Source organism: Eucalyptus grandis, chromosome 6 (assembly GCF_016545825.1).
Source record: "Eucalyptus grandis isolate ANBG69807.140 chromosome 6, ASM1654582v1, whole genome shotgun sequence".
Lineage (NCBI taxonomy): Eukaryota > Viridiplantae > Streptophyta > Magnoliopsida > Myrtales > Myrtaceae > Eucalyptus > Eucalyptus grandis.
Window position 1 is genome coordinate 56,784,171 of NC_052617.1, and position 17,616 is coordinate 56,801,786.

The 17,616-nt window shown below is 33.8% G+C and overlaps 1 protein-coding gene across 5 annotated transcripts; it reads right to left on the reverse strand.

The window, feature by feature from the left end:
- Positions 1–12,365: 12,365 nt before the first annotated feature.
- Positions 12,366–16,454, reverse strand: LOC104431850. 5 transcript variants are annotated; one of them, XR_005551960.1, is made up of 5 exons: positions 15,126–15,229; positions 14,109–14,276; positions 13,832–13,955; positions 13,108–13,206; positions 12,366–12,794 (listed from the first exon to the last, which is right to left on the reverse strand). XR_005551960.1 is itself a non-coding variant. In XM_039315149.1 (5 exons), exons 1-4 carry the CDS (start codon positions 16,315–16,317, stop codon positions 13,172–13,174), a joined length of 336 nt encoding a protein of 111 aa, XP_039171083.1. In that variant the 5' UTR covers positions 16,318–16,454; the 3' UTR covers positions 12,366–12,794; positions 13,108–13,171. The 5 variants fall into 5 exon arrangements, 2 of the variants coding, with proteins under 2 accessions (XP_039171083.1, XP_039171082.1); XM_039315149.1 differs by lacking the exons at positions 14,109–14,276; positions 15,126–15,229 and adding exons at positions 16,073–16,185; positions 16,254–16,454; XM_039315148.1 differs by lacking the exons at positions 12,366–12,794; positions 14,109–14,276 and adding exons at positions 14,817–14,952; positions 16,073–16,346 and having other exon boundaries at positions 13,027–13,206; positions 15,051–15,231.
- Between the last annotated feature and the right edge of the window lie 1,162 nt (positions 16,455–17,616).

The window sequence follows — 17,616 nt, forward strand, 5'->3', positions numbered from 1 at the left end:
GTTAACCTTGCAATCCTCTCTACCCACTTCCGCTTGGGGTCATGAATCTTGTTTGCAGTAGTTCTGCAGAGATTGTACAATTAATTATGTGTTGAATGATACAGAATTACTTAATCATTTATGGTAACTAATAAAAGGAAAAAAAAAACTGTGAAATCCTTCGTAAAAATATTGTGTAGTTTCTTGTCTGTGGTTGCGCACAAATTCATGTGGTTGCATTATGTGACATGAAGTATATGTCCATTTCACGTAATGTGGCACCACATGGCACATTATCATTGGTGAATCTTAATTGGACGAATTAAATATTATTTACTTTAACATGATTAAAATAAGTTATAACCTATATAACTTCGCATATTTATAATATCTTATAATCTATAATCACATGTAAGTAAGTAGTTTGTGTTAATTGTATCAGTTAAATATTACTCATTATTATTATATGAAATATATTCAATTCCATTATATATGCATAAAATAGAATTTTGCCAATAAATATAATTACTAAATGCATAATGAATATTAGAGGGAAAATGCTTGCTAGGTTTTAATGCTTCCCGTATGGCCGTGGCTAAGAATACAAATGCTTACGTAATAAATTAACGCCAGAAGATTTCTACAACTCCCTCAGGAATTTATTGAGAGTAAAAGTTCCAATTACAATTTGATTTTGCCGGTGGAAGGGGGGGGGGAGTGATTTTAGCTTTAATTTTATTTTATCCTTTTCTGTACCAGAAAGAATATATAATGCCACTTTGATAAATTAAAAAAAAATGACCATTATGAAATTTTCTTAATTAATTCCTAATAAGTTTCCTAATTGCAGTGGTTGGACATCTCAATTTCTTATCATTTGCTAACACAACAAATAGCTAACACATCAAATAGCCTCTCTCTCTCTCTCTCTCTCTCTCTCTCTCTCTCTCTTTGCAGCTGCTCATCCAGATTGGAGAACCTGATTTTTCAAAGTAATAACTTTATGGAGCCATTTGAAGAAACCGTGGTAATCTTTTCTCTGCCTTCTTATGGTACTTTCTACTGAATAAGCTATAGAGTAGTCTGTCCATGTATGTATTGACATAATAACAAATTTTTGCTCTTTTCCATATCAAATGCGGGAAAGAAACTTCCGGTGGGAACTTTAAATTTCATTTGCAATGAAGTTACATAAAATTTATTTCCTCAAATTCGATATGACAAATTGCAATCAGTCATAATGAAGGTTCTTTAAAGGTACAATTTAAATTGCTAATCTGTTTTTTTTTAAATGAAACTTTGTAAGAAAATTGTTTGCAAGGTCCTAAGGTAGAATAATTGTATAATGCTTTCCTTTGATATATTTTTCTTCCTTGTATTTTTTAAATAACCAAAAAATTTGCTACTTTTTCGATGGGTCATAATGAAAGTGAATATTAAGATTGAGGCATGCATCTTCTGTTTTAAAGTTTTTTCCCTAAAGGAAATGGGGATCTACTCATTTCAACAAGGGAAATGCCAAATTGACGATTAAAAATTGCACATTTTACAATATCATAATTATGTACTTGTCTATCAACTCATATTGACTTTTTCACATGCCGCCTATCTTGACCAAATTAATGGATAGATAGATGTCGTCTAATGAAGAGTAATATGGAAAGATCAAGTTGATGTCAATCCTAGTGAAGATTCCAAAGGAGAATAGAATAGCCTATATCGACAATAGACACAAACATATTTCTTACCTTAACATCCAATTGGGTTTTAATTTTGTATAGTTGGATTTAATGTTGTTGATGCTATGAAGCAATGTCTTTTCATGGTTAGTGTCTTTGGAGCAAAGTCATCTTTCGTACAATATTGTGGATTACACATGCTCACTATAATTTCAATGATATCAAGTTTGTTTGTGCATCTTTATGTGGATTTACCCTTATTCCATTGATATTAACGCTTGAGGTTTAAAGCGACTAGGAACGACTTCTGCACCACAGAGAGAATTTTGTGAATGCACGGCCAATGAGAACAACATTTTCTTTGCAAAATTACACGAAATTATGCTATAATAACAAAAGCCCACTGACCATAACAGCGATTTTTCCTTTCAAACAATTATAATGAAACCAATCATGGACAAAAGTCATTGACTATAGCGACTACGTTTTGCTAAAGGCAGCGTGGATGAGTATGTTGAGATTTCAAGGAGGGTAGCTGACTAGTCGTGCATGACCAAAGAATGACTAAAAAGAAAAAGGAAAAACAAAGTGCCACTAGTGGCCGTGGCCCTGCTGGGTGTTTGTAGTGGAGATCATAGCATTAATCACAAGAAACCACTTTTAATGCAGGGATATTTGCCTCGGCTTTGTCCATGGAGCAGAGAGTTTCATTGTCATAACACTACTCATCATGCAAGTGGTAACCTTTGGAGTCTCCGTTTAATTTCACAGACCAGTAGTCTCTATTTCAAACCAGACCAGTCAAGTTTCTCACATATCCTTCACCCTTAATAAAGGGAATACTCCTGCTTGGATTCATGAACCACGAGCAATCATAATTGTTGAAATTTGTGGGACTTGGGGAACGACGATTGTGATTGATCTGCCAATCAACGGTTGTCGTTGATCTTATCCATGTGGGCCCGGATCGGATCGCGTACAAGCAAGAATTCCAACCCCCAATAAACACTGATGGATATATATCAGATTGACTACCATGCGCATGTGACAAGACAAAGTTTTTCTCCGGAGGCAGAAAAGCGCTTCAATGACTACCAAGTCAAAATAATTATAAATAAATAAAAAAGGAAGGGAGAAAAAGAACAAGGAAGGCGCTTCAAAAAGCCATAATTCCCTGGACAGTTTCCATTAGCATCGATCCCCTCTTGTTTCTTCTTGCCTTGCTTTCATATCTACCCGCTTCCTTGGGCTTTGAATCATGAAACTCGTAAACATTAGTTTTGCAGAGTTTCAATCATGCCACTTGCTTCTTTGCATCACTTTTGCATTGTCCTTTAACCAAGTCTTCTCCACCACCAATGAAACAGACAAATTTGTGCTCCTTGCATTTAAGGCCGGCATAACTGGAGATCCTTTCCATGTGCTCAACTCATGGAACAACAGCATCGAGTTTTGCCAATGGCATGGTGTTACCTGCAACAAGAGACGCCATAGGGTCACAATCCTTGACTTGCATTCACAGGGACTCTCTGGATCAATCTCTCCTCATATTGGAAACCTCAGCTTCTTAAGGGAATTGTTGCTCCAAAACAATAGTTTCAATCAAGAAATTCCTCCACAACTCAGCCAGTTGCATCGCCTTGACATCTTACAACTAGACAACAATTTGTTGGTTGGTGAAATTCCCAAAAACATATCAGCTTGCTCTAACCTTGTTCACCTCGGCCTTGGATTCAACCAACTAACCGGAGAAATTCCTATGGAAGTCGGTTCATTATCAAAGCTGCAGATTTTTTCTGTATATGGAAATAATCTCATTGGGAGTGTGCCTTCCTCCATTGGGAACTTATCTTCACTAAGGCAGCTATTTTTAACCTTGAACAACTTAAGCGGGAGCATTTCTCAAGTTCTCGGCCATCTGACAAACCTGCAGTACATTAGCTTTGGAGGAAACAGATTATCGGGTACAATTCCATTTTCATTACTCAACCTCTCTTCGCTAATTGTGTTTGATGCTGGATACAACCGGTTACAAGGGACTCTTCCCGTAGGCATAGGCCTCAAACTCCCAAATCTTGAATTTCTCAGCATTTGCAAGAACCAATTTGAGGGGTTGGTTCCTCTGTCAATATCAAATTGCACGAAATTACATGTTCTTCAACTTAGTGATAACAAATTTTCTGGTAAAGTACCATCTTTGGAAAAATGGTGCAAGCTTAGGTGGCTTACTATCTATGGTAATAAGCTTGGAAGCGGAAAACCTGAAGACTTGAGCTTCCTTTGCTTGCTAACTAATAGCACCAAATTACAATATGTGGGTATTCATCGAAACAAGTTTGGTGGGGTGTTACCTAAATGCATAGGTAATTTATCCATAACTCTCACACAATTTCTTGTGAGTGAGAATCAAATTTCCGGTAAGATTCCAAAAGAAGTTGGGAATTTGGTCAACTTGGAAGTATTGTTTATGAATCGCAACCAGCTTTCAAATGTAATCCCCTTAAATTTAGGGAATCTACGAAGTCTAGTGAAGCTGCAATTAAGTGATAACAACTTGAGAGGGATTATACCATCTTCTTTAGGAAATCTAACCAAGTTGGTTGAACTACATCTTGGTGGGAACAACTTTCATGGGCAAATTCTTTCACATCTTTCAAACTGTCGGTCTCTTGACTTGCTCGATCTGTCCAATAACAATCTCAGTGGTGCCATACCCCGCAACTTATAGGTCTCTCATCATTAGCGATCATTTTGAACTTGTCTCATAACCATCTAACTGGGATTTTACCCACAGAAGTTGGCAACTTGAGAGCTTTGACTGCACTGGACATCTCAAACAATTTGTTACTAGGTGAAGTCCCAAGTAGTTTAGGTGAGTGCACTGAATTGACATCACTAAGAATGGAGGGCAACTTCTTCCATGGGTCCATTCCTCAATCAATCAGGTCATTGGGAGGTATTGAAGAACTAGATCTTTCATGCAACAAATTGTCCGGTCAAATTCCAGAATTCTTAGCAATATTTCATTCCTTGAAACTTCTCAATTTATCATACAATAATTTTGAAGGTATGTTACCATGTGAAGGAATCTTTAAGAATTCTACCAGTACTTCTATTATTGGGAACAATGAGCTTTGCGGTGGACTGCCAGAATTTCATCTCCCCAACTGCATATTCAAAAGGCCCAAGAGTCGAAAGATCAATATATGGGCAATATTCGCTTTTGTTGCTTTCGGAGTACTTGGAATAGCCCTTATTGTATCTTTTATATATCTTCGTCGGTTGAAGAAGAAAGTAAATGAATCAGTTTCAAGTTTGATGGATGATTAATGTCGAGACATATCTTATGGAACACTCCTAAAAGCGATCGATGGTTTTTCTTCAACAAATTTAATCAGTGTTGGAACCTCTAGTTCTATTTACTGAGGGGTTCTCAACGACCATGGAACCATTGTTGCAGTGAAGGTATTTCATTTATTCCATCATAGTGCCCTTAAGAGATTCATAGTTGAGTGCAAGGCATTAAAGAATATCAAGCAACAAAATCTTTTCAAAATATTGATAGTTTGCTCATATAATGATTATGAAGGAAATGATTTTAAGGTGGTAGTTTACGAATTCATGGACAACGGAAGCTTGGAACGATGGCTACATCCAAATGCAACATCATCTAGAGGGAATGAGCTTCCAAAAAAGTTGAATTTTATTCAGAGAATCTATATTGCTATTGGTGTTGTTTCTGCGCTTGATTATCTTCATCACCATTGCCACATCCCCATCGTTCATTGTGATCTAAAGCCAAGTAATATCTTGTTAGATATAGAGATGGTTGCACATGTTGGGGACTTAGGATTGGCCAAATTCCTTCTTGGATCATCCTTTGATATTGTAGCTAATCTAAAGAGCTCAACTAGTCTTAGAGTAACAATTGGGTATGCTCCACCAGTCACTCTCTCTCTCTCTCTCCCCCTCTCTCCCAAGAAAGTTTATTTTCCTAAAATTTATTGATGGGTCTACTTGTGAACTTTGTTAGCTAATGATAACTCTTATAGTCTTATACATATCACATTATGATGATACGTACTTCAATTTGATATGCATTATGATCTAAATGTGTTGCAGAATATGCAATGGGATGCGAGGTTTCAAGAGAAGGTGATATCTACAATTATGGCATTCTTTTATTGGAAATGTTGATAGGATTGAATCCCACCGATGATGCATTTAGAGACAATTCGACTCTTATTAGTTTTGTCATAGAAGTTTTACCTAAATGAGTGCTCGAAATTACAAACGGCGTTTTGCTTTGAGAAAGAATGTCATCTAAGCTCCAATAATCATTAGCATTGGCTTTCCGAAACAGACTGCATATTTCAAGAGTTTTTAGTTATGGTATATAATATTAGAGTTGCTTTTTTGAACAAAGTGCCCACAAGACGGATGAGCATTTAGTTGTGAGTTTGTCGCATCAAATTAGCGAGAAACTCTTTGCACTGGGTTTACATGGACAGGATGAACTATTAACAGTTTACATTTAGCTGCTATACATTTAGGATTGTTCTTGCGATCAAAAGCAGATAGGTAAAATATATAAATTAAAGAGAGAATAAATCATTCTTTTTTCCTTAAAGATGATAGTTAATAATTATTTCCCATGTGTATCTTGACATATTTAAACTAGCAGAAGGCCTGTGGTGCAACACGTTCGAGTACTGTTGGTTTACTTAAAACTCTATTATGGTGCCATACGACTTTAAAATGAATTCAAAATAAATTTCCATGCTTTTTTTCTTTTTTTTTCATTTCGTTTGTATCATGCTTATTAAGATAAATTGCAATCAATTAGTCTATTGGAGTCTCATTTAAAGGAAAGCTTCTTTTTTGCAGATTGACTAGGAATGATTTGTTGCTAGATTTTTTTAGGTTGACTAGATAAGCCAATGTCAGGAATTAACCTCAGTTCCTAAAACTAAGTTCAGTAGCTACAAGCAATACCGTTGCTCTTGTGGGTCAAATAAGGATGTGTAGCTTCTGGATTCAGCATTCTAGCATGCAATAAATTCAAGGACATATTGACACGTGAGGTGCATAGCAGAAATTATCCGAGAATGCTTTTGTAGAGTAATTTAACCTGTAAGTATTGGATTTCGGACCAAATAGGCAAATTGGCAAAAAGGTCTAGGACTTTATAAGAGGACAAAACAAAAGTCTCAAGGTACCATCAGAAAGAGAGATATTATGAAAACTCTTTAACAAATAACTCAAAAACATACAATATTCAAAACAATAAAGATCTAACCCTTTTTGACGAAAAAAGAGACAATTGAAAATATACTGCTCATAAAGTTAATGGAAAATAGATTCAACACGGTTGTGATAAAACAGAGTAAGGAAAAAAAATTGCCATCATTTGCAACGGAAAACTAAAAATCCTGTTATTCTATTACGGAAAACTTAAAATCAAGAAGCAAATACTTAGAGCGAACAAAACAAAAGTCTCGCCATAAATAGACAAATTTTATGAAATATGTTTAAGAAAAAACTTCTAGAAAAGAGAAACATTCAAACTGAAAAAACAAAAGTTCCAAGTTTTATGGCACAAAAGAGATTTTCGAAAACTTCCTGCTCTAAACCGATTGTCAACAATAAGCATGACACTCTATAAAAGAAAGTTAAAACTCCCAATATTGCTTGAATATAATAGGCCTTGTACAAAACAGCTTAAGGAAGAAAATAACCATCATTTGCAACATTTGGACACAACTTCAACGGAAAACTTTAAATAAGGTTATTCTTTGAAAAGAGAGATTATGCAATCTCTTTAACAAAGAACTTTTGACATGCAGATATATATTCAAAAGGATAAATCAAAAGTTTAACTGTTTTGGCAAAACAGAGATACTTGAAAACTTACTGCTTATTTGACAAACTTATGATAAATATGCATGGTTCTTTAGAGGCAAATTTAAACTCCCAATCCTTTCTTGAAAAAATAGACTTGTCCAAACTAGAGTCAGAAACAAACTTGTTATCATTTGCAACATTTTCAAATGACTTTGAAGGAAAACTTTAAATCCGGTGATCCTTTCACATAAAATCAAGAAGTAAATTTTTAGAAAGGACAAAACAAACGACGCACAATACCTTAAAACAGAGAGAGACACTATAAAATCTCTCTAACAAAAAAAAAAAAAAAAATTAAAATAGATAATATTCAAACGAAGAAATAGAAGTGCCAATTCTATGGCAAAAAAATAGACATTTGAAAACATACTGCTCGTAAAATTATTGAGAAATAGATTCAACAAACCTGTAATATGATCAAACAATATAAATGACATTCTTTGAAAGCAAATTAAACCTCCCAATATTTCTTGAAAATTATAGGTCTTGCACAAAACAGTGCAGTAAAGGATATTGCCATCATTTTGCTATATTTGCACAAAACAGTGCAGTAAAGGATTTTTCTCTAGTTAATCTTTGACAAAAGTCGCACAATTATTTGGAAAAAGGAGACTAAGAAATCTCTTAAACAAAGAACTTTTAAAAAAGAGACAAACATCCAAAAGGATAAAACAAAAGTTAAATTTCGTGACAAAAAGGAAAATATAAATACATACATACATATACATATATATATATATATATATATATATATATATATATGTATATTTGAAACATACTGCTCACAAAACTAATGAGAATTACTACCAAAAACTATTGATAAATCTTACATAATATGCTTGACTTTTTTTAAAACGCATCTTAAGCAATAATTCTTGTACAAAACAGAGTAAGGTAGAAAAAATTGCCATCATTTGCATCATTTAGAAACGACTTTCATGAAAAACTTTAAATCCAGTTGCTCTTCCACAAAACATAAATCAAGAAAACTTTAAATCTAGGTAGTCCTTTGACAGAAAACTTAAGATCAGGAAGATAGTATTTAGAAAGGACAAAACAAAGTTTCACATATCTTTAAAATAAAAAGAGATTTTGTGAAATATCCTTGGTGCAGAACTTTTAAAAAAGAGATAAATATTGAAAAGGAGAAAACAGAAGTTCACCTTTGCAACATTTAAGAAATAATTTGCATAACAATCTGCATAACATTCTTTAAAAGCTAAGTTAACATCCTAGTGTTGTTTCAAAATAATAGCACTTGTACAAAATAGACTAAGGAAGAAAACTGCCATCTTTGCAACATTTGAAAACAACTTTGATGGAAAACTCTAAATTCGATTGCTCTTTGCCTGAAAACCTATAATCAAGAAGTTAAATTTAGAGAGAACAAAGCCAAAGTCTCACAGTACTTTAAAATAGAGACAGATATTATCTAGTCTCTCCAACAAAGAACTCAGTGAAAAATATTGAGAAGGATCAAATAAAGTTCAACATTTTGACAAAAAAAAACGTATTTGAAAACTTACTGCTCATAGAGCTATTGAGTAATAGATTTGACTAACTAGTGATAAATATGCATGACGTCTTTTAAAAAGCAAATTTAAACTCCCGATTTTGTTTGAAAATAAAAGTTCTTGTACGTAAAGGAGTATATACAGAATAGCTATGATTTGCAACATTTGAAAATTGACTTTGACGCATCAAACTTTAAATCGGGTTACTTCTTTGACAAAAAAATTTTAAATCAAGAAGTTAAAATTTAAATAGGACAACACAAAAGCTTCATAATTATTTAAAACAAAGGGAGATATTACTAAAACTCTTTGATAACAAACTTTTGAAAAACAAGATTAATATTGAACAAGTCTCTCCAACAAAGAACTCGTAAAAAACATTGAAAAAGGATCAAATAAAGTTCAACATTTGACAAAAAAAACGTATTTTAAAACTTACTGCTCATAGAGCTATCGAGTAATAGATTCGACTAACTGGTGATAAAATATGCATGACATCTTTAAAAAAAAAAAAAAAATTAAACTCCCGATTTTGTTTGAAAATAAAAGTTCTTGTACGTAAAGAAGTATATACAGAATAGCTATGATTTGCAACATTTGAAAATTGACTTTGACACATCAATCTTTCAATCGAGTTACTTCTTTGACAGAAAATTTTAAATCAAGAAGTTAAAATTTAAATAGGACAAAACAAAAGCTTCATAATTATTTAAAACAGAGGGAGATATTACTAAAACTCTTTGATAACAAACTTTTGAAAAAACAAGATTAATATTGAACAAGAGAAAACAAAAGTTACAACTTTTTGGAACAAATAATGATCATGATCATCCAAGATTTGCTGCTCATGAAGCTATTGAAAATAGGTTCCACAAACATCGATATAATATGCATGACGTTACTTAAAAGCAATTTAAAATTCCCAATGTTATTTGAAGAAAATAGGTCTTGTAAAAAATGAGTAATGAAGAAAGTTGCCATCATTTACAACATTTTAAAATGAATTTAGAAAAAAAAACTTTAAATTCAGCGACTCTTTCATAAAACAATTAATAATTAATAATTAAAAATTTACAAAGGAAAAGACAAAAGTCTCCACAGTACTTTAAAACAAAGTGATATTACGAGATCTCTTCAACAAAGAAATTTTGAAAAAAAAAAGATTCAAACAGAGAAAACAAAAGTTTAAACTTTTTTGGCAAAATAGAGATGTTTGAAACCTTGTTACTCAAAGCTATTGAGAGATAGATATGACAAACCTGTGGTATAATATAAAAATATGCATGACATACTTTAAAAGGAAATTAAAACTCCCAATGCGGTTTCAGAGATATAATTCTCGAAAATTCCCATCATTCGCATCATTACAACTTCAACGAAAATCTTTAAATCCAGTTACTCTTCCACAAACACAAAATCAAGAAGCTAATACTTAAAAAGGACAAAACAAAAGTCTAACGATTCTTTAAAACAGAGTGAGATGTTACAAAATCTCCTTAACACAAATTAGAATAATATGCCTGACTTTCTTTTAAAGCAAATCTAAACTCCCAATGTTGTTTTAAATAGTAGGTGTTGTACAAATTCATAAAGGAGAATTACCTTCACTTGTAACACATGGAAACGACTGTGATGGAGAACTTAAAATCTGGGTAGTCACTTAAAATCAAGAAGCGTATTTAGAAATGACAAAACAAAAGTCATACAATCCTTTAAATCAGGAAAAAAAAAAAAAAGAAAAAAACAGACAGATATTGAAAACTAGGAGATATATGATTACTTACTGTGCACAAATTTATTGAAAATAGATTCGACAATCTTGTGACATAATCTAACAATATGCATAAGATTCTATAAAAGCTAAGTAGAACTCCCAATGCTGTTTTAAAACAATAGGTTTAGTACAATATAGAGGAAAAAAGAAAATTGCCACCATTTGCAACATTTGAAAACAGCTTTGGTGGAAAACTCTTAATCTATTACTCTTTCACGGAAAACTTAAAATTAAGAAGCTAATATTTAGAGAGGACAAAGCAAAAGCCTCACAGCACTTTTAAACAATAAGAGATAATTCTCTTTAACAAAGAACTTTCAAAGAACAGATAAATATGGAAAAGGATAAAAAAACGTTCAACACTTCTTTTACAGGGACAAAAAAGATATTGGAAAACTCGCTGCTCATAAAGCTATTGAGTAATAGATTAGACAAACTTGTGATAAATATACATGACATCTTTTAAAAGCACATTTAAACTCTCAATATTGTTTGAAAGGGAGCAAAATTGCAAAGATCTGCAACATTTGGAAACTGACTTTGATGTATACAGAAGACTTAAATTCAAGAAGTTAATGTTTAGAAAGGACAAAACAAGAGTCTCAGAATTCTTAAATAACAATATGCATGACATTCAAAGCAGTTTAAAACTCTTGATGTTGTATTTAAGAAAAAAGGTCTTGCACTAACAGAGTAAGGAAGGAAATTGACATCATTTGCAACATTTTGAATCACTTTATAGAAACACTAGATATCCAGTGGCTCTTTCTCAGAAAATTTGATCAAGAACTAAACATCCAGAAAGGAAAAAACAAGAGTCTCCCAGTACTTTAAGAAAGGAGAGAAAGAACAAATTGCAAGGTACTCAAACCCAATCCAGATAAATATCTACACTCTAAACGAACAAATAGTAGAGGATATTGCATGGAGATACATTAAAAGACTACTGCTAAAATCTGTGCAGATTTCTCAACATGAAATGACGCTGGGTAATCTTGGGCTTAGCAGAGTGTAATAACTCAGAGAGAGAGAGAGAGAGAGAGAGAGAGAGAGAGAGAGAGATTAGGATCCGAAAGTAACGGAAGTGAAAATATCCATGAAATAAAGAGACATTGGTTTGCTAACAAATTTGGTAAAAAGGTGGTTCAACTTCTTAAAAGATTATTTCTCAAGACATATACAGATAATTATGCTTGACCTAAGGGAAAAGGTTAAGCATTGACAAATGCCAGGCAAGAAAACCACAATGCCCTTGTCCCACTAGGCAGGATACGTTCAAGGAAACACCAAAGATGCCTTTCTCCTCAAATATAAATAAGTGGCATATAAACCAGAGGAATTCCTACCAAAACACCTGAATAAAAAAAATGTTGCCATTTTCAATCATGGGAAAAATACTGTTCTGATAAATGCGACCGTAATTTTACCCAATTGAAAAGGGGTATTGATACTCCTTGGCATTTCAGCTGTTCACTCATATCATCAAGGCCCAACTGTAGTGAAGTGTAGAAGTAGTTGAAGAAGGCTATCAATAGCATGTTAGTTGGAAGGTCTAGAGAATCTACAATAGTTATTTATCACTATCAAACCACATCACATGTCTAAAATGAGAAAAAATAGAACAGCCCACCATCAGCATATGCCTCGAGCTAAACAACGTTTCCACTTTCCTACAGTACGAGCAGAGGAGTTTCCACTCAAGCATGAATAGAAAGTATCACATACGAATAGAAGTTTCAACATATGTTACTTTGGAACCTGGTAGCAGAGAGAGATCTTCTTGAGGTGAAACAAAGAGGATATTAATAGTATGTTGGTTGGAAGGTCTAGAGAACCTACAATAGTTATTTATCACTATTAGACCACATCACATGTCCAAAATGAGAAAAAACTGAACAGCCCACCACCAGCATATGCCTCGAGCTAAACAAAGTTTCCACTTTCCTACAGTAAGAGCAAAGAAGTTTCCACTCAAGCATGATTAGAAAGCATCACCCATGAATAGAAGTTTCAACATAGGTTACTTTGGAACCTGGTAGCAGAGAGAGATTTTCTTGAGGTGAAACAAACAGGATATACAAACATCAATTAGCTAATGTGATGGATACTTAGATAGCAAAAGCAGACTGTAATTAAAAAAGGAAAAAGGATTATTGCCAAGATCTCTCACATATAAGTTGAAAACGTGAGCATTTAATCTGCAGGAAAAATTGCATTGAGTGGACCCCAAGTATAAAAATTGTCAATCAAACCTTACATGCATCTATAGTGCAGGAGTTGGCACTGATCTCGTTGAGATATTCCATGTGCAAAGCTCAACTTTAATGCATTAGTGAAGAATAGCAGTTCACTGCAACTGCAAGAGAATTTACATGTGGCTTTAGATTCAATACAGGTAAGCCATGTAAAGTCAACATGGATGACTGAGGGCAATAAACATTAGATGGTACAAACAAGATGATACCAACAAAAGTTCACTCGAGGTATACCACCTATTGAATGTTGAAGTCTTAATGAGGTGACACACCCAAAACCAATTTCATAAATTTTATTTTAGTAACAAATAACTTGTGATGCCGTAAAATACGCTAAAATTGATTTGACAAATCAAACTACCCACAGCCGTTTCTAAATTATTATGCATGTCTGAAAGCAGAACCACACTAGGTAAACAAATTCAAAAGATACTTCAGCTCAAATAACAATCAGGTGTTTCATCACATCCTTCACTAAAAAAGGTGATAATAATTCTATTAGCAACAGCTCCATCATCATAGATGTTTTCTGTTCCCATGTTTGATGAAATTATGGGTCTGAGATCATGACCACATTTCTACATGGAAGCTGATGTATCCAAGCATAGGAACCAACAATCTTCTCATGATATTTAGAATATATTATTATTTGCGCTTTAAGCAAATCAGTTATTAGCCATTTCTCTTACTGATCATAATCTTCATTAAATATGAACATAATCATACCCCCTGGGTTCAGAGCGACAGCAGCTTTCTTCAGTGCAGCTAAAACCGTGAAGCATGCAACAGCTCTGGGGAGAGGCAATGAAGATGTAGAAAATAAAATGGGCATCACTCCAGAGCTATTCACCTGTGACAGAAATAATGAACCATATAAATATAACTCTAATTGGTTCCACATTTAAAGTGAGTGAGCTCGTTCCAATTCCAACCAAAAGGTGGATAACAATCAATATCCGCAAGCAGTACACTCATGTAGGTACAACTTTGTACAATGTACTACCTATAGCACATAAAAGTTGACATCAAAAAGTAGTTTCCTGGGTTGGCAAACAGTTATTGAAATGTATACACGAGCTATGGTATCTGGTATCTTTCAAAATGGTTGGCTATGTTTGAACTCTTGCCGCGCTCCTCACAATGCACTATCATTCTGTAGGATATTTTGGCTCTACAGATTACAGACAAAGTTAATCAGCATATTAAACTCGTAGAGAGAAGTGCAGAAATGATTAGCCCGGAAGCCTAAATTATCCACTCATGCTTTTCCAGGATAGATGGACAAAACGAGGTACTTAAATTGCATTTAGATTATCTCCCCAGGTACTTATCTCATTAAAAGTCACTTGCAAGCAACACTTTAACCTAACTTACAAGAAGAGGCAACAGGAGGAGAATGGATAAAGATGGGTAAAAGCAATATATGTTCACCCATGGTCCACTGAAAAGTAAGATGTGTCATACAATCCATCCATTCCATTGAAGTAAAGCAAATCTCCACAAGGAAATGGAAACGAGGAAACTGAAAACTAGACTCAATACATAGAATAGACCACCGCACTTCACATAAAGTTAGGCGCAAAACAGAAGAAAATAGAGAAACAAGGAACTCAGCCAGATCACGACTAGCACATGCAAGACGGATCCTTAAATTTCTACGACAGACTATGTAGCCTTATGGAAAAGGGTACTTTGCGATCACATTTAGAACCTTATTACTCCAGTCTGCTGCAGTCTTATTATGCTTGGAAATGGATAGCATCCCCGGATACCAAGCTTGAAGGGTTAGTAAGCAGATTTTTGAAGGCCTCCATATCTTGAGGCATAGTTGAGGGGAATTTTCCTTTCTGCTTCATGAAAATTTTTGTTACGGAGCATGTTAGGTATATTTCTCTCTCTTAATCCTATCATAATATGATAAAATCCTAGAATTTATAATGATCACCTAGCCGAACATATATGATGCCAAGCACTAAAGGGACAGAGGATAAAATGATGGCAACATGCCCCACACATCCACCTTCCAAGGTAGAGTACTTGGCCTATAGCCTGGCAGATTTTTGAAGGCCTCCACTTCTGCTGGTGTATCTTGAGGCATAGTTGAGGGGAATTTTCCTTTCTGCTTCCTGAAAATTTTTGTTACAGAACATGTTAAGTGCATTTCTTTCTCTTAATCCTAGAAATTTATGATGATCACTTAGCCAAACATATACAACACCAAGGACTGGAAGAACAGAGGATAAAATGACGGCAACATGCCTCACATAGTTGTCATCCTGATTAGCTTGGGCTTGTTCAACCAAAGAATACTGGTAAGTAGGAGATTGTGCTTGCAAATATTAACAGCAATGCCATTTCCAATACTCAGGTCAGAGATCCTCTCTCCACTGTATGTTGTAAATACTAAGCCAAGCATTAATGTCGAAACAGAAGAAAGAGTCCACTCTGTGCTTAAGTCCTCAACATAGGGACAAAGGTAGAGTACTTGGCCTATAGCCTGGCATATATAGATAAGATGGGGATAGGTGTTACCAGGAAAACTCATCACCAAGAAAAAGTATTTTCATCTGAAGTGAATTTGCATCAAGTAAACTAGTAGGCAATCAACTAGAAGATCATTTTAAAAGACTTTTCCGAAGTATATGGCTATGTTATGTATGAAACCCCACTAAGCCCAGATCATTGTTGGCACGCCATTAGGGCTCTCAGGAAACATATCAAATAGAAATACTTCCATTCAGTTCATTTATAGTTGCTTTTTAAAAAACTGGTTACACAAGTATGTACTATATCTGACACAATTGTAGAAATTTGAGAAAGAAGAGAAATGTGAGTGAAAATCCAAACATGCAGTATAGACTGGAACAAAAATCAAAACCAAAGAAGCCACAAATCTTCTTTGCATGCTGTAATTTCACTTTGACAATGGTTAATATAATTTTGTGTGCCAGTTAATTAAGTGCTTGCCTGTACTATGGCAAACCGGACTGAAGCATAGCAAGTATACCGGAGAACTTCCTTCCGGCTCCACCTTCTCCTTCTTTCAGGTCTTGCAACTTCCAATATATTTGTGCCAAAAGCTGAAACACAATTTGCGCATTCACAAAGGGAACCATACCAAAGGAGCAAATCCCAAGTCTACCAATACCTCCCCCAGAAAAAGAATCCAAAGTGCTCAGCAGACTACACTGATCCAAATTCCAGCAAAGCATCCCGATTTAAAAAGTATTGAATTTGCAGAACAGATAAATATGAAAAAAGACAAACAAAAGTATTGAATTTTTTTGTCAAAAAAGAGATATTTGAAAGACTGCTGCTCATAAAGCTATTGCATAATAGATTAGACAAAATTGTGATAAATATATATGACAGCAGCTTGTTTGAACTCGATGATGTTTGAAAAAGGAACAAAATTACTATCATGACGTTTGGAAACTGACTTCAACATAAATCCAGTTTCTCTTTGACAAAAATCTTGAAATCAAGAAGAAGTTAATGTTTAGAAAGGACAAAACCACAGTAGTCTCATGATTCTCCAATAACAATATGCATGACATTCCTTAAAAGTAATTTAAAACTCTCAATGTTATTTAAAAATAAAAGGTCTTGTATAAAAAAGAGGAAGGAAGAAAAATTGACATCTTTTGCAACATTTTGAAATGTCTCAAAAGGAAAACTTTAAATCTAGTGACTCTTTAACAGAAACTTAAAAACAAGAAGTTAACATTTAGAAAGGAACAGAGAGATTATCTCTTTAACAAAGAACTTCTGAAATAAAATTCAAAAGAAGAAAACAAAAGTTTTGACTGTTTTGGCAAAAGAGATACTTAAGAACATACTGCTGATAAAGCTATTAAAAAATAGATTTGAAAAACTTGTGATAAATTCGCAAGAAGTTATTTTTAAGCAAAGTTGAACTCCCAATGTATGTTTTCTATAATAATACGTCCTGTACAAAACAGGAAGAAAATTGCCATCATTTACGATCTTTGGACGCGACTTTCACAGAAAACATTGAATCTGGCTAGTCCTTGACAAAATTTTTAAATCAAGAAGTTAAAATTAAAAAAGACAACATAAAAGTCTAACAGTACTTGAAAACAAAGAGAAATACTATAAAATCTCTTTAACAAAAATTTTGAATTACAAATAAATATTCAAAAGGTGAAAACAAAAGTTTAACTGTTTAGGCAAAAAGGCGATACTTGAAAACTTACTGCTGAAAGGCTATTGAGAAATAGATTTGACAAACTTGTCATAAAAATGCATGACATTATTTAAAATCAACTTTCAACTCCCTTTATTATTTCAAAATAATACTTCTTGTACAAAACAGAGTAAGGAACAAAATGTTTGACGTAGAACTTTAATCCATGTACTCTGTGACAGAAAACTTAACTTCAAGGAATTAATATTTCAAAAGGAAAAGAAAAAAAAAAGCCTCACAATTCATTGAAATAGCTCGAGATATTATGAAATGTCTTCAATAACGAAATTTTAAGAAATAGAAC